At 34.1% G+C, this 23,621-nt stretch overlaps 2 protein-coding genes across 2 annotated transcripts; one reads left to right on the plus strand and one right to left on the minus strand.

Annotated features, from left to right (window-relative positions):
- Positions 1–984: 984 nt before the first annotated feature.
- On the minus strand, positions 985–2,663 carry Rpn3 (regulatory particle non-ATPase 3). The gene has a single exon (XM_090113141.1). The coding sequence runs from the start codon at positions 2,548–2,550 to the stop codon at positions 1,063–1,065; it is 1,488 nt and encodes a 495-aa protein (XP_089969267.1). The 5' UTR covers positions 2,551–2,663; the 3' UTR covers positions 985–1,062.
- A 2,899-nt stretch (positions 2,664–5,562) lies between these two features.
- LOC149910379 (uncharacterized) lies at positions 5,563–18,406 on the plus strand. The gene is made up of 4 exons (XM_090113151.1): positions 5,563–6,407; positions 8,978–9,172; positions 10,801–10,980; positions 17,435–18,406. Exons 1-4 carry the CDS (start codon positions 5,772–5,774, stop codon positions 17,945–17,947), a joined length of 1,524 nt encoding a protein of 507 aa, XP_089969277.1. The 5' UTR covers positions 5,563–5,771; the 3' UTR covers positions 17,948–18,406.
- The last annotated feature ends 5,215 nt before the right edge of the window (positions 18,407–23,621 follow it).

Below are 23,621 nucleotides of genomic sequence, written 5' to 3' on the forward strand. Positions count from 1 at the left end.
GCTGGTCGCACTATAAAAACTAGTTTTTGTTTACATACAAATAACCTCAAATTAAATTGCGAAAACGTAATAATCGCCATACATACATACATTAAACACTCGTCACTAATGGAATATTCTATTTTACGTAGTACTGAGCAAAAATAAATGGAATCTCACCGGTATATTCTGCTGTACGTTTGTAAACGTTTTCCAAATCAGTCAATAAATTTCCAGCTTGAAATTCGGACAAACACCGAATAAAAACTTTATACACCACATCACGGACACCGCTACGTTTAACCTTTTTCATGATGTCTCCTTTTTTATTTAAATTTCTTGTTCTAAATAACAATTTTATCTCAATAATTCTCCACTTCACGAAAAAAACAACAAATTTTTATTCAACTTGACAGCTACATTGCCAATTCAGGGTTGCCAGGTAATGAAAAACGAATTAGTTCCAAAATAATTAATTTCATCTCTTTTATGTCGTACTATATATATGGGTGTTTTTCCACCAGAGATGTGATAAGTGCTGCGGATAAGTGAGATATTTTATTCATTACAAAGTGAAAATTAACATTAAAAAAGAATAAATGAATATGAATAATTAATTTATAAATTGGTTTTTTCGCGTAAGCTTTTCACAGTTAACTCAAAACTACTCTACTTACCTACCGATACCTTTTTATAAAATTAAATTTATCAGTTCAAAAACTAAATTAACAATAAAAAATAGCTAATTCAAGAACGCAAAGGAAGAAAACAAGGGTGTGTTTTTAGAGAATTTTAAGACAATAAATAGGTACATATTTAAATTTAATTTGAGAATTTAACTAGGAAAAATAAAAAGGCAGATTTGTAATCAGTGAAAAAAATTTTGTAAGAATTTAAATATTGTGTACTTATCAAATCAAAAATTAAGTGAGGAATTTAACTTTTAATGATAATTGTATTCATTAAACCTAAATATTTTAATTGAGAGGATAGAAAAAACAATAATTACATTATGTAGTGTTATTACAATTTATTATGAATGCAAACTACATAAAATACATAAAATAATTATTTTTGAAGTATTTAAGGGAAACCATCATCATCTTCCTCAGCCATTTCCTTGGCCAGTTCAAGATCTTGCTGTTCTCTCTCCCTTCTTTCTTCGGCACTTTCTAACTCCTTTCCATAAGATTTGGGAGGATATCTCATCGCCTTCACACTCTGGTTATGTAGCTCCAGACAGAAAGATATACGCTGGTGGAATGCCAATTGTGGCTCCCTGGTGCAGTACAAGTCAGAACTTTCCTTATTACTCATATAACCCTTTTCCGGGTCAATGGTTGCCTCAATGACGCCATCTCGAATAGCTTTTGCCACAATAAACTCAGCATCTTCAGCAGAGTCCAGACCTAGTTTACGGGCAATATCTTTAGGTGAAATGCGGGAGTAAGACAGACCAATGGAACGAATTGCAGTCTTTATGACATTCTGTCTCAGTCGCAGAATCAAGGTGAATGTATGGTCCGTACGGAACTGAGGTCCATAGTTCTCCAATACTTCTCCAAATCTTTGTAAATTTCCCAATCTTACAGCTTGAGTTAGTTGGAAGTAAGGTGCCAAAGCTTTTCTTAATTGTGCCTGTCTAAAGATAGCCCTTTCAGGGATATCTCCTAGGAGCAACTCAACAACGATAGCAAGTTTTTGCACTGTTTGACGAAAACCAACAGCAGCAGTTTGAGGAGCTTTCCTCAAAGCCTGGACAAGATGTTTATGAGCATCACTGTACTCAAGGCGAGCAGCCTTTATTCTGCCAAGATAGTAAAGAAAACGAGCCCACTCATTGTTGCTTGCATTTTCAGGGAAAACAGATTTGCTCACCAACTTATCTGCTTGATCATACAAAGCATAATGGAGATAATTTCTCAATAGACAATTTATAAGGACAGCCTGACCTTCATAGTCATTACGTAAGGTAGAGGTCCGCAAGCGAGCATGAAGGAGACCCCTTATAAGGTCTAGTTTGTTATTTAACTCGAACACCCGGGAATGATAAAAATAGCATTTAGCTGCAATGAGATCGAGTGTTCGTCTATTTTGAGCTGTTACCTTCGTAATTAGTTGTTGAGAGCAATCTGTAGCTTCTTCCAACCTATTTGTATCAAGCATACGTACTAACACCAGAAGATGAATGTACACATCAACTTCAGGTGCAGGAGGCTTAGATGCACTTCTAGCCCGAGGTGCTTCGATCTCAACAGCACCAGGTAGTGGGTTTTCAACAAAGGAAATCAATGTATCTTTTTCAGCGCCCGCTGGATAAAGCTGATTGATAATTGCTCGTAATACGTTTCCATTTAGTTTCCTTCTCGTACCTGGAAGAGATCTTAATACTCGTAAAGCAAACCTGGGCTCTTTGGATGACACTGCTTTATCGATTTGTCTGACATGTTCCCTTAAATCTTGAACAGTAAGAACATCAGCATCTTTCTTTACTTCGTTAGTATCACCGTCACTTGCCGCCGCTGGACTATCCACGTTTTTCATTTCAACATCCTGCTCAACAGGAGCCATTTTTCATTTAAAATGAACTTATAATTTTAATAAAAACACGACGGTAAACAAATTCGCCTTCGAAGTATAGAATTCTTTCTTCATTCAGCAAACGTCAAAAATATGCCGAGTAACACAAACCACAGAACAATTCAGAAATCGGATACAAAATTTACTTGTGAACATTTTGGTTCTATAACCACCTCGATATTACCTACATACTTGCTGAAAATTCGAATATACCTATTATTTAAATAATTTGAAGATTTTATTTTATAACGTCAACTCATATTAATTATAATATTTTATTGAACAATGTTCAGAATCATTTAAGTGTAAGTATCCAATTTTTAGAACTACAGACAATATAATATCGATTTTAAATTATTTTATTTGCCGTTGTTTGCCGTGTTTGTCTGTGATTTGAGTTTTAACTTTTAATGTTTTTATTTACCTATCTATTTACGATAATAAAGTATTTACAAAGAAATTATAAGCATTATTATTATTTAGCAGCTTTTTGTTTCATTTCTACAGTCTATCCATGGTTCTGTCCCCTTTCCATAAACTAGAGAGATAACAAAAAGGTGATTGAAACGATTGAAACTTGCTCTTAGATTGAAACTGTTACTTGTAATTGTCACTGTTATTTTTAATTGCTATTTTACCGGTTTTCTCGACCATCTCAAATTAATTTTCAAAAAGACTAGCAAACCGGGCGAACTCCGTTTCGCCACCAGAGACACCTTTTGTCATCTCAAATTAATTTTCAAAAAGACTAGCAAACCGGGCGAACTCCGTTTCGCAGTTCGCTACCTTTTCTTTGCTTTAAACCTCACGGAGCCCGAGACCTTTCCAACGAATGTAAAACCGTGGAAATTGGTTCGTGCGTTCTGGAGTTCAGTGCGTCAGGAAGGAAAACCCAACTTATTTTTATATGTATTATAATAATATATAGCTTATAATTATAATTCAAAAGGTTTAATAAGTGAAAGTATTTAAATTTAAGAATCATTATTTTTTCATAATGGGCTTAAAGCTGCAAATAAAATTGCTAAATTTTAATCATAAGTAGGTAATTAATAATTCATTATACAGTATCAATTGATACAAAACTATTATCTAATAAGTTATTTAGGATTTAAGATAATTGTTTAATGAGTACATACCTAATTTATTAAATCAAAAAAAAATTAAATAAAAAAATTGAAATTTAAACTTTTAATTTTAATACCATCTAGATAATATTTCAATCAAACAAATCGGGTCCTTAAAACCATATTATCAATTATAGGCCGATTTCTATATTAAACTCACTCAGTAAAGTTTTTGTAAAACTTATACATCTTCGAATAAGTCCTTTAATATATAAATTCATTCCACCAGAACAGCACGGCTTTATAAAGGGACGCTCTACCGTAACAAACTTATCTATACTTACAAACTATACATTGCAACAACTGGATGGGGGTAATCAAGTGGATGTGATCTACACGGATTTCGAAAAAGCATTCGATCGTGTAGATCACATCATACTTCTTAAAAAACTATATGCTATCGGTATACGAGGTGATCTATATCGATGGATCTGTTCTTATATCAGTAAAAGAATGCAGGCTGTAGTGATTGGAGGAGCTAAAAGTAACTTCGTAAATATCATATATGGAGTTCCGCAGGGCTCAATACTTGGACCTCTTTTGTACAACGCTTATCTGTTTGATATTTTCACCTGTTTTATCCACTCTAAATATCTAATGTATGCGGATGATAAAAAATCTATCTTGCTGTTGAATCTATTGATGATTGTAAAAATATTCAAAGCGACCTTACTAATTTAGAAGCCTATTAAAGAAAAAATAGAATTACTGTCAATATTAAAAAATGTCAAAAAATATCAATTACTAGAAAAAAGGTACCCATTTCATTCACATATACATTAAATGACGATCCAATAAAAGAAGTCAACTGGGTGAAAGATCTTGGTGTAATTATCGATCAAAAATTAAGTATGACACAGCATATGGACGTAGTCGTGAATAAGGCGCTTAAACAACTTGGGTTTATCAAACGCACTTGTAAAAGTTTCAAAAATATTAGTTGTATTGTATCAAAGTTTTGTATTCTACATTTGTCAGGAGTATACTTGATTATGCCTCAAATATTTGGTCTCCATATTACGCTAAACACGTAAATAGAATAGAATCTATCCAAAAAAGGTTTTTAAGGTTTTTGTGTTTTAAAGCTAAACACTGCTTCAACACATATACGGATGTTTGCTTATATTTTAAATTAGAACCATTACAACTTAGACGTCGTATTAAAAATGACTTATTATTTCTTCATGCTTTATGCAATGGAAGAATTTATTCTTCGGAACTCCTAGAACTGGTGTATTTCAACACCCCTCAGTTTAGAACTCGTCACACATCATTATTTTACACTCCTAATTCTAGTAGTAATTACGCAAAGAATCGAATTATGTGTAGAATTTCTCATATATACAATAAAGACTATAGAGAACTAGATGTTTTCCTTTTATCAAAGCAAAGATTTATAAAAGAAATTAACAAAATTCACATACAATTCGGCTGTAGTACTACATGCAAGTCCAGACAACCACACATTCACATCACACTAACACTCACACACACATACACACACTCACACAAAGGGAGATTTCAGATTTAACTGTTTAATTATTCATTAACTTTTCTTAAGATATTATATAATTCACCAAAACATGTAATACATCATCTTTCTGATAATATGTCGTTTAAAAAATTAACTTAACTAGTAATCTGAATTGGCTCTTAGTTCTGTACTAATATATTAAAAATTGTTACTTATTGTATTGCTGTATGATTACAAAGAAATAAATAAATAAATAAATAAAAAGTAATAACAACGTTAAATTACGTCCCTATTATCACTAATATTTCACGTTACATTTTATCACCATATAATAATATTATAACTGTGATTGTTATTTGCCATCTTTACCATAAATAATAGACAAGACAAAACTACTAGCAATGCTCGTAGTTGCTTAACCAATATACTGTACTGAGGAAATAGTGATAAAAGGTTTAAAGATTTTAATTACTAATGTTACAATCGAAAAAATTTCGATTTATACCATCTCACCACAAAAAGATTGTGTGCCAAAAATTATAAAAAACGGAGGCGCCACGGCCACAAGGGACCGGTTGATTCTTCTCATAAAATTTCAATGTGTTCTGGAAATGGTTTGCAAAGAGGACGTGGTATCATGGTTTAAAGAATTGGAAAGCTATAAACGTATAGATGCAATGTGTACATTACTAAATATGTGCTTGCCATTCGAACTACGTTTCATTGGGACATACTTGGAAGAACTCGGAAAACGAGACTTTCAGGAGTTGCGTGGTGCAGAACTCAGAGCCAATAATCCGACAGATCTTGCCGCAGATATTGGGGGAGCAGACACAGACTCTAGGACGCGGCGAAAAATGGCTTTATATGTCTCTTTACTGAGATCTTGTAACTTCGCTTGTGCTACCACATTGTATAATGCTATGGTAAATTTAGAGCAAAGTGGCCTTCTGAAAGGTTTATATGGTGATCTACTCGAAGAAATTTTGCTTCTATATACAATGGCACTTCATCATCCAGCCTTTACATTTGACCAAAAGTCACATTTTGGTGACATATTAGAAAAATTAAAACTGGAAGATCAGCGGATACAGTATCAAGAGCAACAAGAACATATAAATGTTGCACCAGTGAGCAGTTGCCATACTCAGCCTAGTATCACACCTAACATGTCTGTTCCACCACCTAATATGACAAATATGGGGCCACCGCCTGGGATCATGTTTGTAAAGACTTCAGGGGTTCAGGTCAGTATTGTTGTTTGTGTCCTGTTAAGGTCTATTTGATTTAAGTGCATGTGTATTCATCTCAAACTCTATTGTAATTCTCACTGATATTTGTTTTGTTATTGTTGCAATGTCAACGGGACACATATTGTGTGTTCATGAATGAGTTAAATTCAGTTTAGTATTCATATTATGGACGATTTCGTTTCATAAAAGCCACAATTGATCGAGCAGTGTATATGAACCCTCAAGTTTCAGTTATTACTTAATTTTTGCAATTGGCTTCTGTTTAGTTTTCTTATAAGGATTTCCTTATTTATTTGATAATATCATGTTATTAAAATTATCATTCAATAGGAAATAACACAGAGAGAGCTGGCTATTTACAAGTACATACTGTTTATTATTTTACTGAAGTTATTAATGTCAGTTAAAATCTTGTAAAATCAAGCTATCTCATGTTTGATAACCTTTCATTGATAAAAAAGTGATATTGCCGAACTAAATATTCTAAAATCTTATGGTTTTCAATATTTTGTATGGTATGGGATCATTGTTTTTAAATAATTGTCAAAAAATATATTGTGATATTTATGAAAATTAAAAATTCTTTTAAGTAGGACAATTCATATAAGAATCCAATAGAAAATAATGTTTATTGAAAATTTGTTTGTATGTAAACAAACAAATAGTTGTCAAGTTCTAAACTAAAATAAAATTATGTAATTTTTCAAATAATATTTTAAATGCAAAGGTAAACAAATTGATTATAAAAGAAGCAATTTATTATAAATCTATCAGCACACAGCCTAAACTACTGGATGAATGGACCATTAGGTTTAAATTTAGGATGTAAATGGCCACAATGATGTAGACATCTGCTATGACATGATTTTTATAAATAAATAAATAAATAATAAATAAATATTATAGGACATTATTACACAAATCGACCTAGTCCCTCAGTAAGCTCAATTAACCTTTTAACCGCCTACGTCGGATTAATCCGACAAATATTTTCGGGCCCATTTCGCCAGAGTCGTATATTTACGACCAAAATATCACTGCTCGTTTAATCAGCTTTTTTATTTAATTACGCTGTATTCTATCAAAAATATGTTTATATTAGGCAAATAGTTAACTAAGTAATCATTTACAGTTTAATACACTTTAGCCTCTTAATTAGGAGTCCTAAAAATAATGTCCAAAGTTAGATGAATTACTAACATTATTTTTAGAAAATTGTATTAATGTACAACGCCCATGACGACAAAATCCGACATGAGGGACGGGACATATGCGATACAAAAATAAACATAAATCAAAATATTTCTCGTTATACTGACTAATTAACTTTAAAACAAATACAGCAATTGTTAATAAAACATTTGTTTACAAATATTTGTGAGTATTTCATTTAATTCCTTTAAAATTAAGTAAATTTACATATGAAATGTCATCGATTCAATTGATGGTTCCCATCCCTAGCCTACATGTTCCGAAACTTACTTTGTTAGTACGCCCTGCGCTACGGTCGGATAAAGACGACCGCTTCTTACGTCATAAACGAGTGCCGACTTCTGGAATTTTCCATCAGTGTTGTGCTTGTGCATGAAGTTTTACGTTCGTATGTCGATAAATTCTCTGGACTGATTTTATTGTGAATAGTTTAAGTAATAAATAATAATTAATAAATCGTTCAAATTTTTAAACACTTTTTGTTTTACTGACTTGCGAAAAATGTCGAATAATTTCGTAAGGTACCTAAGTAGTATTCAAGTAGGTAGGTACCTATATCTCCACCAAGCTAAGTTAACACCTCGCTGGAATGCGGCATGTACCCGTATAATATAATGTTAAAAACAACAAATGCAAAGTAAAATCTAACAAACATTTGTTTACTTTTTTAAAGTCATAGCGAATCCTTTTTTACAGCCCGTACCTACCTAAGCCTCAGTGTGACGTAAACGACGCGAGGTGCAAACTTAGCTTAGTGAGATGTAGTTGTTAGTTAACCACGCTCGCAAATGCAAATGTCGTTATTAAAACGAAATATCGACATCACAAAGTTAAGTATTGCACATCCCTCTTTCTTTTAGGTATTTAATTTTCGATTCACTGTGCCGGGCGCTAGGGACACGCCAACTGTTCTGAAGTCGGGCGGTTAAAAGGTTAAGGCTTGTGTTGTGGGTACTAGGCGACGATAAATATAATATTTAATAAATACATATATATAGATAATAACACCCAGACCCAAGAACAAATAATTGAGTTCATCACACAAATATTTGCCCTGACCGGGGATCGAACCCGGGACCGTCGGCTCAGTAGGCAGTTAATTTACCACTGCGCCAACCGCATCGTCGTATGATAAATTGTACTTATGATTTTGACCAGGAGGCCAGTCCAGGCAGCAAACAGCTAGTTGTTAATAATAGTATTGAAACACTACTCAATCTCTAATAACAATGTCACTTTATAAGTTCGTAAGTCAGTATCAGCTTATAACTTTAGACAGATATAGAAACAAAACTATAGACAACACACAATTACAGATAACATATATCTAATAACCATTATGCACATTTCAGGCTCCCAGTACAGATGCAGTGCAAGAAATCAACTCTCCGACAGTGATAACTAGTGGCGGAGGTCTGCCCATGTTGTCTGATGTGCCTCACCCACCTCCAGGGTTACCTATACCACAGTATAATATAGGAGAATATATGGGACAGCATACTTGGCCAGCAAATATTATTGTATCACCACTGAATCAACCTATAGAGGTAATTATTAAGCCATTAAAATAAGTGATATTATTGTCTTATAGTGTTGCATAGGTTTTGATAGGTAAACAACATTATTTAAAGTGTCTTTGAAAATATTTAATGTAAAAAGATATTTTTTTTTAAATGCCAAAAAAAATTCAATTTAAATATTTAACACTAGCTGACTGCCTCGGCTTCACCCACGGTACCTATATAGCCTATAGCACTCAAAAATCACAAACATGTACAATGGTGAAGGAATGTTTGAAATAGGTTCAGTTGTTCCTCATAATATAACATAGGCCTCACTAAATTTGTATTTTAAAATTTTCCCAAGATTAGCTGTCTTAACATAATATGACTGAAACCTTATTTAATAGGATCTAAAAAAATTCCGTTTGATTGGAAATAAAAGCAGTTTAGTATGGCTTTAGTGTATAATAACAATTAACTTGTACACATTTTATACCAAATATTGTAAAAGAGAAAGTGAAAGTTTTTATGTGTATGAAAACAGATTTAAGTTTCTCATAACTTAACAATTTATTTATAGCCAAACTAGTAACAAAATATAGCTTTTAACTTTTTATTTTAGATAGGTATGTTTAAATGTGCAATGCAAATTGCTACATTTTTAATTCTATTTTTATTTCATAAAATATAAAGAAAATTTTACTTTTATTTATGTTTGTGTGTATCTCTAGAGAGACACATACTAAGTTTGATATTGTAAATGTAACGCAAAAACATAAGTTTGATTTTACTGCAATGAACAAAAAGTAGCCTGAGTCACTTGTGTAGTTTTGTTCAATAGAGAGAAATTTTAAAGTCAATAACTACATAATATATTGATAATTGTGTAGTTTTTGCATTTTTCAATTCAAAGAATTGAATTCAAAGAAAAAATGTAATATTTCTCCAAACAATTCAAATCTTTCCATTTTGTATTAGAACTAGTATGTAATGCATTCAAAAAATATTTCCTCTAAAATAGCATTTTGAATGGTTATTTTTGTAAGAAATAAAAGACTTTTATTTTAAGTTAAATATCGTTTTTGTAAATTTTGTTTTTGTGTGCATTGTACAATAAAGTGTTTTCTATCTATCTATCTATCTAACTTTTACTTAAAAATTGTATCCCCATCAAAATATCGCGTGTAACATCTCAGACCTCAGTATGATGCCATGTCTGTATTAGTGTTTATTGTTGATTAAATAAAATCTGAACTTTACAAACACAATAAAGATATGGGTCTTAATATTCTAGAAGGATACATGCAATTTAAAAACAAAACGCTTAGTAAGACGTCTTGCAATAAAAAAATTATGTCTGATGGATCTATCTAAAGGCAAAAGATTAAAAATTACGCGTTAATAAATGACTTTAAATTACGGATATTTTCCTGTGCAGATAAGATGCGCACTAATAAACGCAACCACTGCGGCCAGCCAGACAGCCCGGACTCTAACCGAAATAGGAAGAGAAACAGTATATCAAAGAACCAACTATTCTAAAATGACTTTTTTTTAAACGTTAATAGCTCCCGTACCACGTAATATGATATATGTTTGAAATAATAAATGCAATGCCAAAATAAAACGCTTTAATCATGTAAAATAAATTCTAACATAAACTATGGTTCCAGGTGTTAAATTTCGGTGCGCCGGGTGCGCCGCCGTCCCCGCTGGTGTCGTCGCCGGGCGACAGCCGCGCGGCGTCTCCCCGCTCGCGGCGCCGCCTGTCGCGCGACCGCTCGCCGCCGCTGCCCACTGACCCGCCTATAGCGCATCTGGCCGCTAACTTCGACACTTTGGCTGTTGGCGAGGTGAGATTGCTTTTACTTAATCCACAGAATACAAAATAGTAGCTAAACGCTACAGAACGGACACTCTCCGCCTCCCGCCAAAATTAAACACTTACCTCACCCCGCAAGATCAGGCTAAAAATGGTCCGCATTTTTCTGCAAGGACGATACGCAACGAAGATTGACAACATTAATCAAATTGACTCAAAGTAATTTATTATTTTGGATTTGTGATTATCGTTTTTCGTAGAAATTTTTTTTTTTTTTCCTATACTGCAACTTAGCCATCTGTTTATGTAAAACAATAATCTAATATGGTCTCTGATTTTCATCTGTAAATATGTTTATACACAGAGATTTGCATCCAGTGACGCAAAGCTCATCATTTGTTTGCGAATCTTATCGCAAGATCGGGTATGCTGTTTCTCTTCAGGCGAGAAAATCTCACAGTGCCCCCTCCCTTCAGTTCAGCAGCTAATTTATTTATATGGTGTCCCAATCTGCCTTGATAATTCTTGCTGTTTAGTTCTATTTCTTGCTTCACTGTGTGCAGGTTGAGATCTAAGTTCATACATTTATTGCTAATGTATGGTGGGATGTTGAACATAGCTCTCATAGTTTTATTCTGGAACCTTTCGAGAATTTCGATATTGCTATGGCTGGCTGTTCCCCAGAGCTGAATGCCATAAGTCCAGATTGGTTTCAGAATAGTTTTATAGATAGCCATTTTACTGGCATCATTCAACTTTGACTTACGTCCGATTAGCCAGTACATACTACGTACTTTACAGTCTAGTTGTTTGCGTTTGGTCCATATATGTTTACGCCAAGTAAGACGACGGTCAAGATGCATTCCCAGATATTTTGCGTCATCTGATTGTGGGATCTCTTTGTTCATAAGTTTGACAGGTGGACAGGTTTTCGTTCTAAGTGTGAAAGTTACTTGTACTGATTTATCTGTATTATAGGCCAGTAGAAATCGACACTAAAAAACCCTAAATTCGCAAAGCACGATGTAGATTTGAATTTTTGGTATGTTGTTTGGATCAGTTAGGGTGATGTAAATCCCAATTTGCAACTTCGAAAAAGTTGTGCTCGCTGCGCACCACGTGATAAACTGCGAAAATTTTGGACTTTTTTCACTTTTTGCTCTAAAAGTCATAAACTATGCGTTTCCGACAAGTATGATTCAGTACATAAATTAAGGTTATTAAATTTGCAACAATTTAAGCCTAACCGCAGCTCTCTAAACCTTATAACGACTAAACTGTGGCCATTCGAAGATGGTTCATTTTTCCGGAAATATTGAAATTTTTAGTTTTGCTCCCGTTTGAAGCAAAATATTGGCAAAAACCGCTCGTTCTATGAGAAGTTCGTATAATAAAGTTGTAGTGCATTTAATTTTCTTTCATAAGAGCATAGAACAAAGTCTGTGAGACAAATAGTTCACTCACAATATCTGAAAAACAAAAAGAAGGTAGAAATAGATTTTTAAAGAATTGAAACTGAGGGCATATAAAATCATAAAAAGGATAATACTTTTTCATTTGCAGGATAGGTAATTAACAAAATTACAAAGATAATTAAATTTGCAACAATTTAAGCCTAATCGCAGCTCTCTAAACCTTATAACAACTAAGCTGTAGCCTTTCATAGATAGTCAGTTTTTCCCGAAATTTTCAAATTTTTAGTTTTGCTCCCGTTTAAACCAAAATATTGGCAAAACCGCTCGTTCTATGAGAAGGTCATAAAATAAAGTTGTAGAAAATTTAATTTTGTTAATTACCTATCCTGCAAATGAAAAAGTATTATCCTTTTTATGATTTTATATGCCCTCAGTTTCAATTCTTTAAAAATCTATTTCTACCTTCTTTTTGTTTTTCAGATATTGTGAGTGAACTATTTGTCTCACAGACTTTGTTCTATGCTCTAATGAAAGAAAATTAAATGTACTACAACTTTATTATACGACTTTCTCATAGAACGAGCGGTTTTTGCCAATATTTTGGTTCAAACGGGAGCAAAACTAAAAATTTGAAATTTTCGGGAAAAACGGACTATCTTTGAAAGGCCACAGCTTAGTTGTTATAAGGTTTAGAGAGCTGCGGTTTGGCTTAAATTGTTGCAAATTTAATTAACTTTGTAATTTTGTTAATTACCTATACTGCAAATGAAAAAGTATTATCCTTTTTATGATTTTATATGCCCTCAGTTTCAATTCTTTAAAAATCTATTTCTACCTTCTTTTTGTTTTTCAGATATTGTGAGTGAACTATTTGTCTCACAGACTTTGTTCTATGCTCTAATGAAAGAAAATTAAATGTACTACAACTTTATTATACGACCTTCTCATAGAACGAGCGGTTTTTGCCAATATTTTGCTTCAAACGAGAGCAAAACTAAAAATTTCAATATTTCGGGAAAAATGAACCATCTTCGAATGGCCACAGTTTAGTCGCTATAAGATTTAGAGAGCTTTAATTAGGCTTAAATTGTTGCAAATTTAATAACCTTAATTTATGTACTGAATGATACTTGTCGGAAACGCATAGTTTATGACTTTTAGAGCAAAAAGTGAAAAAAGTCCAAAATTTTCGCAGTTTATTATTTGCGTATAATCTTTTTTCCTACTTTCCCAAATTTTGTAATTTTGTTAATTACCTATCCTGCAAATAAAAAAGTATTATTCTTTTTATGATTTTATATGCTCTCAGTTTCAATTCTTTAAAAATCTATTTCTACCTTCTTTTTGTTTTTCAGATATTGTGTGTGAAATATTTGTCTCACAGACTTTGTTCTATGCTCTTATGAAAGAAAATTAAATGCACTACAACTTTATTATACGAACTTCTCATAGAACGAGCGGTTTTTGCCAATATTTTGCTTCAAACGGGAGCAAAACTAAAAATTTCAATATTTCCGGAAAAATGAACCATCTTCGAATGGCCACAGTTTAGTCGTTATAAGGTTTAGATAGCTGCGGTTAGGCTTAAATTGTTGCAAATTTAATAACCTTAATTTATGTACTGAATCATACTTGTCGGAAACGCATAGTTTATGACTTTTAGAGCAAAAAGTGAAAAAAGTCCAAAATTTTTGCAGTTTATCACGTGGTGCGCAGCGAGCACAACTTTTTCGAAGTTGCAAATTGGGATTTACATCACCCTAACTGATCCAAACAACATACCAAAAATTCAAATCTACATCGTGCTTTGCGAATTTAATGTTAATTTCCACTGGCCTATTAGCCTTCATGCGCCATCTATCAAGCCACTCTTCGATGCGGGTAAGGTGATATTGTAGTTTAACTGAAGCAGTATCAGGGTTTTCATTTGTAGTTAGAATAGCCGTATCATCTGCGTAAGTAGCAGTAATGGTGTTGTGATGAGTTGGTATATCTGATGTGTACAAAAGATAAAGTACGGGACCAAGTACCTTGAGGTACTCCTGACTTAATTTCATGCATGTCTGATATATCAGAATTATATTTAACTTCGTAGCATCTATTAGCCAGGTAAGAATTTAGTAGTGGGAAGAACGAATGTGGGAGCATTTTTTTAATTTTGAAAAGAAGCCCGTCATGCCACACTTTGTCGAACGCTTGGCTTATATCTAGAAAAATTGCGCAGCAATATTTTTTACTTTCCATCGCTCTACCTATAACATCCACCAGCTGATGTACTTGCTCTACGGTGCCGTGCCCTTCTCTAAAACCGAACTGATGAGTTGGTATTATCTTTGCTAAATGTTCTTGTATTCTGTTTAGGATAATCTTTTCCATTAATTTTCCAATAACAGGAAGCAGACTTATAGGTCTATATGAAAACACTTCATGAGCTGGTTTACCTGGCTTCAGGATCATAATCACCTGTGCTATTTTTCGTAGAAATGGTTAGATATTGTGCTGTTTACGGATGTATTTCATCAGAAAAACGCGTATTTTTTTTACGCTAGTCACAAATGTGCTAAAGCGTTAACACACCTTTGCAGTCTTAGTCCATTGAATAAAAAGTTCTAGAGTGCGTGAGTTAGTAACGTAAGATGTTTCTTCGGAAACATGTCAAGAGTCCCTAGGTAATAAACATACTAAAACCCCGGGACACTAGGAGGAGCCCCGGAGTGGGGGGAGGGGGGAAATGGGTCCATTTTTTCATTTTTCGCTTAAATCTCAAAAACGGTACATGTTAGAGAAAAACTTTCAAGGAAAAGTTGAAAGGCCATAAAATTATCTATAAGTTGTACCTAAATCATTTTTTCCTATATCCTACCGTTTCTGAGTTATACGCAGTAAAAAATGATTTTGGCTCAAACAATTTCCCCATACTACACATCAATCGATCAAAAAATATTTATTTCTTCCAAAAAACTCAAATGTTCAACTTGTGACCGGTACTGATAGATTGCTCTTAATTAGGTCTATAATTGGTAAAATAAACACATTCCTCCATGGAAGCCTTTAGGAGGAATCGATTGTCAAAATGTTCTATTAGGGCAGTTTGAGTTACTGAACTTGATCTTTTTATTTTTTTCATCCAATAAAACTCAAAAGTGCAACTTGTGACCGGTACAGATAGATTGCTCATAATTAGTTCTATCATTGATAAAAATACCAGATTCCACCGCGGAGGCGTTTACGGGTAATTGAATTTTATTAGGGTAGTTACGATACTTGAACTTTTTATTTTTTTTCTTCCAAAAAACTCAAAAGTGCAACTTGTGACCGGTACTTTTAGATTGCTCTTAATTAGGTCTATAATTGGTAAAATAAACACATTCCTCCATGGAAGCCTTTAGGAGGAATCGATTGTCAAAATATTATATTAGGGTAGTTTGAGTTACTGAACTTGATCTTTTTATTTTTTTCTTCCAAAAAACTCAAAAGTGCAACTTGTGACCGGTACTGATAGATTGCTCTTAATTAGGTCTATAATTGGTAAAATAAACACATTGCTCCATGGAAGCCTTTAGGAGGAATCGATTGTCAAATATTATATTAGAATAGTTTGAGTTACTGAACTTGAACTTTTTATTTTTTTCTTCCAAAAAACTCAAAAGTGCAACTTGTGACCGGTACAGATAGATTACTCATAATTAGGTCTATCATTGATAAAAATACTAGATTCCACCACGGAGGCGTTTACGGGGAATTGAATTTTATTAGGGTAGTTATGATACTTGAACTTTTTATTTTTTTTCTTCCAAAAAACTCAAAAGTGCAACTTGTGACCAGTACCGATAGATTGCTCATAATTAGCTCTATCATTGGTAAAAATACCAGATTCCACCATGGAGGCGTTTACGGGGAATTGAATTTTATTAGGACAGTTAGTTAAAAAGTTCAAGTATCGTAACTACCCTAATAAAATTCAATACCTCCTAAACGCCTCCATGGTGGAATCTGGTTTTTTTTATCAATGATAGACCTAATTATGAGCAATCTATCGGTACTGGTCACAAGTTGCACTTTTGAGTTTTTTGAAAGAAAAAAAAATAAAAAGTTCAAGTATCGTAACTACCCTAATAAAATTCAATTCCCCGTTAACGCCTCCGTGGTGGAATCTAGTATTTTTATCAATGATAGACCTAATTATGAGCAATCTATCTGTACCGGTCACAAGTTGCACTTTTGAGTTTTTTGGAAGAAAAAAATAAAAAGATCAAGTTCAGTAACTCAAACTGCCCTAGTATAATATTTTGACAATCGATTCCTCCTAAAGGCTTCCATGGAGGAATGTGTTTATTTTACCAATTATAGACCTAATTAAGAGCAATCTATCAGTACCGGTCACAAGTTGCACATTTGAGTTTTTTGGAAGAAATAAATATTTTTTGATCGATTGATGTGTAGTATGGGGAAATTGTTTGAGCCAAAATCATTTTTTACTGCCTATAACTCAGAAACGGTAGGATATAGGAAAAAATGATTGAGGTACAACTTGTAGATAACTTTATGGCCTTTCAACTTTTCCTTGAAAGTTTTTCTCTAACATGTACCGTTTTTGAGATTTAAGCGAAAAATGAAAAAATGGACTCATTTCCCCCCTCCCCCCACTCCGGGGCTCCTCCTAGTGTCCCGGGGTTTTAGTATGTTTATTACCTAGGGACTCTTGACATGTTTCCGAAGAAACATCTTACGTTACTAACTCACGCACTCTAGACCCCCCTTGGAGGGACTCATTCAATGGACTATCTCTACAGTGTGACTGTCAAAACGATAATTTTTTATGGAGTGTCCGGGGTGTGCTTAATCTTTCTACTAATATTCTAAATACGAAAGCTTGTGAGGATGGATATATGTGTATGTGTAGCTTTGTATGTTTCGTCACTCTTTCACGCTAATACTACTGAACTGATTATAATTAAATTTAGCTCACATTTAGTTATGAACATAACTATGTTGCTATTTGCCAAATGTGTTAAATTACTTTGTGTAAATTTTGTACGTACTTCTTGCAACATGACTATTATTTTACAGTTAAGACATACGATCGGCGAGGAGCGGCTGCGCGAGATCAGCGCGGTGCACCACCAGTACCGGTCGCTGGAGAAGCTGAACGGGGTGCGGCGGCGCGCCGGCGCGTACTGCCCGCCCGCGCGCTCGTCGTCCGACAGCGGGTCCAGCGCCGCGTCGTCCCCGCCGGGCACGCCCGCGCCGCGCCGCCCCGCGCCCCCCGCCCCCGCGCCCGGCCCGCCCGTGCCCTTCGTCCCCTACCCGCGCCCCTACCCGTACCCGACGCCGCCGCCCGCCTACCGCCCGCCGCCGCCGCCCTTCGCCAACGGCGAGCCGCCGCCGTACCCCGCGCCGGCGCCGTACGCCGGCTTCGTGCCCGTGCTGTACGCGCCGCCGAAGCTCTCGTGCTGGAACTGCGGCGCCGCCGGCCACGCGGGCCACGAGTGCAAGGAGCCCAGCATGGAGGAGATGACGCGCGCGGGCGGCTACCAGCTCGACTTCGGCGGCGCGCCCCCGCCCGAGGCCGCCGACAAGTAGGCGCCGGCCCGGGCCCGCACCGGCGCCGCTCTCCCCTGTAATATAAGACGGACGGTTTCGATCCCGGATCGAATGTTCCCCGGTGACGTCACTCGACGCGCTTCGAGACGGACGCGCTCGGACGATGAATCGTTTCATTTATATTTATAAGTGATTGCACTTTTGATTGTTTTTAGGCCCAGTAAATCGGTATTAGAGTAAATAAGAATACTTTCGAAAAAGTACAAAGTTTAACATATATACCTAATAATTATTATAGTCTGTTAATGAACGATCAGTCCGTAGAATTAAAAGTGCAGTTACGGAGTGATTATGACCAACCTCAGAATCGTTTGGGAATTCCATGTCAAATCGGGTATTAGTAGCGACTGAACCGGTGAAATAAATTCTTAAAACGGTATCACAGTTGTGTTACGGATTTTATAATTATTATTGGGAAATTGAAATTTTTTGAAAATTTTTGAAGTGACATTTTTTTATTATATCAATGAAGTGCCATAACATATTTCATAACAAAATTATTAAGAAAAATATAATAGAAACATAAACTCACGTCGTTTTATATTTATAACGTTTTACGCACACATAGTTCTTTTAACTAAATCTAGTTTTTTTAAGTGTATTTTATATTGATTTTTAAATTAGCTCATAATTATTTGAATATTTATAAATTTTGTTAATTATGTTGAAAAATATAGTATCCAAAATTGTGCACAATTTTTTTTAACTAGCAATAAATGGAATTCCCGAAGTATATCTGCTCGTCAACTCATATCAACGTACGTAATAAGTGATAAGTATGAGCACATAAGTTCAAATCTTTCGCTTGACAGCCTTCTCAACTATTTAATATACAGTTCAAAATGCAATAATTGTGATTACATTGTTATAATAGTGAATTTGTTTCCTTTGACCCAAGACTGACTTATATTAGATACGGATTTAAGAAATTGGATCTACACAATCAGCAATCAAATACAGAGGACTGTTTGTTCAATAGGTTTGGAGGAATAACTTGTGCAAAGTGAAATACTTATGTCTTTCGTGACTGAGCATACATGTGAGTATGTGCGTATTTGGATCCGTTTGTGTATTGAACAATAGAATACTTTGATCAAGCTCATGGAAATGCAATGCTCTTATAAAATTAATTTAATTAGTGTTTATAAATAGTCATTGTAAATAATTATAAATATTTAAGAGGGATGAAACGTCGTACGGCGCGATCGTACGCTGTAAATAGTTCAGTTTATATAATTAGATATTGTTTAGAGATTCGATATTTGTAAATTACTTTGTAATAGAGTGTCCCATATAGTGTTATCGATTGTTTATCTATGATCACTGTCACAAATCACAATTCTGCATTTCAAATCTCCCCGTTGTTGAGAACAGTTCAAATTGTAAGGGTTGTAATTGTTTTCGCATAATGATATTTTTTTAATCGAGTCAAACGAGTCACACGCATAGGTGGGTGCGGGTGGTTGTGGCCGATTCGATCCAAATGGTTTATATTTATTACAAAGTAATCGCCTGGCGTTTTATTAAGTGTTTTTTCGGACTTACGTATAGTTATATAGATATTGCAAAAGCATCCCAATGTATATTGCGTGCACAATGATTTAAAATACTGTACATAAAATAATTTTGTAAATCAAAAAAAAAAGTAATGATTAAGTGTTCGGAACTTGGAAAAATGATTTTGCAATTTTAACGTTTTAAGCTAAACCGCGAGGACTGTTATTGTATAAAAAAAATTATCACTCCTTATGAAGGTTGTATGTCCAGATAACTATTGTGTTATTTATATCTTAACAATTCTATTGTAATATTTAAAACCGTTTAAAGGTTAGATAGAAATAGCAAGGTTAACTTAATATTTTTATCATAAGTACTTCTGTAGTCGTGCAGTGGGTTCACACTCGCCAAGTTAAATAGCTTTTGGAAACTGCATATCATTCGGATCTCGCATCTTCTAGTGCTTGTTTCGAACATACCACGTATTATGTTTCTTTGCTTCGGTTTCAATGTTAGCACAGTTTAGTCCTCTCCCACCGTCTTTCGGGTCAAGTGGCTAATATAATTCGGCGTAAAATATGTAGATCGTGTTCACCTTTATGGCTCGAATAACTAATGCGTAGGGAATCTTTCGGAAGAAATTGAAGATTTCTTTCGGACGGTTGAATTTTTGTATTTTTATGACGAAAGAGCAATTCACTCAAAATTGATTGTTCTTCAGAAAAACATAGTGTGAAAAATTAATGCAACAGAGGCAGAATTAGGTCTACCTCAACATCCTATAGGACGCTACGGTACTTTTTTTCGCTGTAAAGTATACTCTCATGTTAGTCTCAAACTCAGTATTTATAGTTCAGGCACAGTCTAGTCAGAATACATAATAGTAGCTAAACGCTACAGAACGGATACTCTCCGCCTCCCGCCAAAATTAAACACTTACCTCACCCCGCACGGTCAGACTAAAAATGGTCCACATTTTTCTATAGGGACGATACGCAACGAAGATTGACAACATTAGTCAAATTGACTTAAAGTAATTTTATTATTTTGGATTTGTGATTATCGTTTTTCGTAGAAAATGGTTAGATATTGTGCTGTTTACGGATGTATTTCATCAGAAAAATGCGAATTTTTTTTACGCTAGTCAAAAATGTGCCAACCATAAAGCGTTAACACACACATTTGCAGTCTCTACTGTGTGACTGTCAAAACGATAATTTTGTATGGAGCGTCCGGGTGTGTGTGTCCGTTCTGTAGCGTTTAGCTACTATTATGTATTCTGTGGTTCAGGCTACCCGTAGAGCTAAAGCTCAAGGATATATTATGGATGTCTAGATATAGTCTGCTTAATAACTAAAATAGATAGCTTGATTTTCTACTTATAATATTGTTTAATAAGAGTGTCAAATTTTTTGGGGAATTAGTAATTATCTTATGTTAATGTGTTTGGGCTCCTTCTTGTTTGTTATCTTGAATTAAATATTAGCGTAGTTAACTAACTTACTTTTTTATTTTAATTAAATTAATGGCCAGCGCTGAATTAGTATTGTCACGACAAAATAAGAGTAATTATGGTTTGATTTACGCGTAAAATGTGTTTGTTGTTTAGTTAATCGCACACTGATTCCTAATTGAATATTTTTATTATTCACATTTCAGTTACTATTTCGAGCGCTATTGATAAATTCACTGGTATTGTTCTATAATCAATAAAATCTACGAATCTAGGGCATAGTGTGACCTAAATCAGCCTCTGAATTAAGCAAAAATCGGACGGTCCGGGAAGGCCTAATATGTACATATGATATTTATTTTAATAAGGTGTGGTATGTTAGTTGTAGGCATTTTGAATTCTATTACTTTGTCCAGTTTTTCGTAAGAACATAAGTACATTTAGTGTTAAAACAGCGAATCCATATTTCACATTGTATAAACGAGGACAATTGAAAGCAACAGTTGCGATGATATGCAGCTTTATTTTGTACTAGTAGAAGTATGAGAATATTTTTTTACTCTGTACATGATGTTATAAATGTGATAATTAATTTTTGACATAATTAGAAATTGTGATTTAGTAAGGTGTGTAACTAGTTAATAGTTTATAATAAATACAAAAAGAACTCGCTTTTCTAAATAAATTATACTACTGCCCTGAAGCGATGTATTTATATCGTTGTTTTCCCATTTTTATATTTGGGTACTTACTTATATGCTGTTGTACTTTCTACTAATAAAAAAAAATCAGCATTTCAGGAGAAAATGAGTGTTTCGGCCCAGTATTTTAAGACCTCTGTATCCCACCAATGCTGTGAATCGTTTGCTTCCTGAAAAATAAACAACCAAAATCTATGAGGCCTTTATTATTTTCCTGATTGTTACACACATTTTATTTTTAACTAAATTTCCACAATTTTTATATATACTAAGCATTTGAATGCTATAAAACTAAAATATCAAATAGAGAAATACTTACGAGGTGATAAAACTTTTTATTAATTATATTTGCTGGTTCTAATGAAATAATACATTCATTTATTAATCTTTGAACACCGACACAGAATACAGTGTCCTTTTTTGGTAGCTTTTGGACCAATTTTGGACTGGATAGTGGATAGTTTATTGTGCTTAGGTGAATTGTCGATAGATGGCGCTGAAAGAAAATTACAACATTAAGGTATTATTACTACGTATAGAGAGGACACCACGAACAAAATCTGTGCGACAAGTGTGGCGGCGCGGGGCGGCTCGTGAATCATACACTTTGTAGATATTCTGCCTCTTATCCATACTAATATTATACATAAATGCGAAAGTAACTCTGTCTGTCTGTTACTCAATCACGCCTAAACTACTGAACCAATTTTCATGACATTTGGTATGGAGATATTTTGATACCCGAGAAAGGACATAGGCTACTTTTTATCCTGGGAAAATGACGCAATTCCGGAAATCCCACGGGAACGGGAACTATGCGGGTTTTTCTTTGACTGCGCGGGCGAAGCCGCGGGCGGAAACCTAGTTACTTATAAATGAAAACCAATCAATGTAACAAAAAAAATTGGTTTGACACGATTGACTCTTAACTCGTGTTACAAATAGTGTAGTAGCGATGTCCTCTCTAGTACGTAGTTTATAGTACCTACTAGTAACTCAATGAATTACAATTTTCCTTTTTCAAAATTGGAGGTGCGATTAAAGGTATTCTTGCCAATTTCATTGTTTATTCCTGAAACAAACTTGTGAAGTCCTTAAGCTGGGTTAATTTTTTTTCTTTATTTTTACGTCATTGTTCGCATTTTATCGAAATTGCTTTTGCTTTGCCGGATTTATTTTAGGTAGGTACAATATAACCTTAAGTAACTTTCATTGTCGTTGAATTTATTGTTTAATGTAGGTATTTGTAGGTTTTCAAGATATAGGGATAATATGGCTATTTATATACAGTATTAATACCTACATAATAAACTTTTTTTAGTTTTCTTTAAGTTTTCTGTTTTATCCTATAAGTACCGCTTTATGTAAATTTTATTCTTTCAATCAAAGCTGAAGATTAAAAATAATAACAATATTTTAATCTTCACCAATATATTATAGTTAAGTAATTAGATCTAAGGTCATTATTATTAATTAATTAACAAAGATAAAAATGCCTCCTAAAATAATAGATAGGTATTTTATGCGGCATTACGGTACTTTCTCACTTTTTTAAACGAAAACATTTTACGGCTATGTGTTTCAGACATAAAGTGCGACTGTATAACGATTAACGCGCCGATATTTTGACAAGAGCAGTCAGGTTTCAGTGATACACAAAACTGGAGCGGTGTTCGATTTACAACTTTACACAGGCAATATACCTACATTTAAATCTACAAAACACAGACTGAAATTTGTTTGCTTAGTTTGTTTGTTTGAATTTTTCTGTCTATATTTTTGTATTGGTTTACCTGTAACACATAACAATAAAGTTACATATAGACTTAGTTAAGTACTGATCTAGGAATTTCTTCTATAATGTTAACTTTATATGGCTGATGATCTTAAACACATACATACACTCAAAAATGTGTAATAAGTACTTATGTTACATACATTAATAACATACTTAGACACACAAATTACCTGTTTACTAGTACATTTTAATACACACATTATA

The sequence above is a fragment of the Colias eurytheme genome, chromosome 2, assembly GCF_061535395.1.
Source record: "Colias eurytheme isolate Ceu_HAF_F1 chromosome 2, ilColEury1 Martin Lab GWU primary, whole genome shotgun sequence".
Taxonomy (NCBI): domain Eukaryota; kingdom Metazoa; phylum Arthropoda; class Insecta; order Lepidoptera; family Pieridae; genus Colias; species Colias eurytheme.

Excerpts from the sequence above, each read along its gene's own strand:
- LOC149910379 (XM_090113151.1), top strand. The coding sequence starts at position 5,772 with ATGGTTTGCAAAGAGGACGTGGTATCATGGTTTAAAGAATTGGAAAGC. Across the intron at positions 9,173-10,800 it reads CACTGAATCAACCTATAGAG|GTGTTAAATTTCGGTGCGCC; the intron begins GTAATTATTAAG and ends CTATGGTTCCAG. Across the intron at positions 10,981-17,434 it reads ACACTTTGGCTGTTGGCGAG|TTAAGACATACGATCGGCGA; the intron begins GTGAGATTGCTT and ends ATTATTTTACAG.
- Rpn3 (XM_090113141.1), bottom strand. The coding sequence starts at position 2,550 with ATGGCTCCTGTTGAGCAGGATGTTGAAATGAAAAACGTGGATAGTCCA.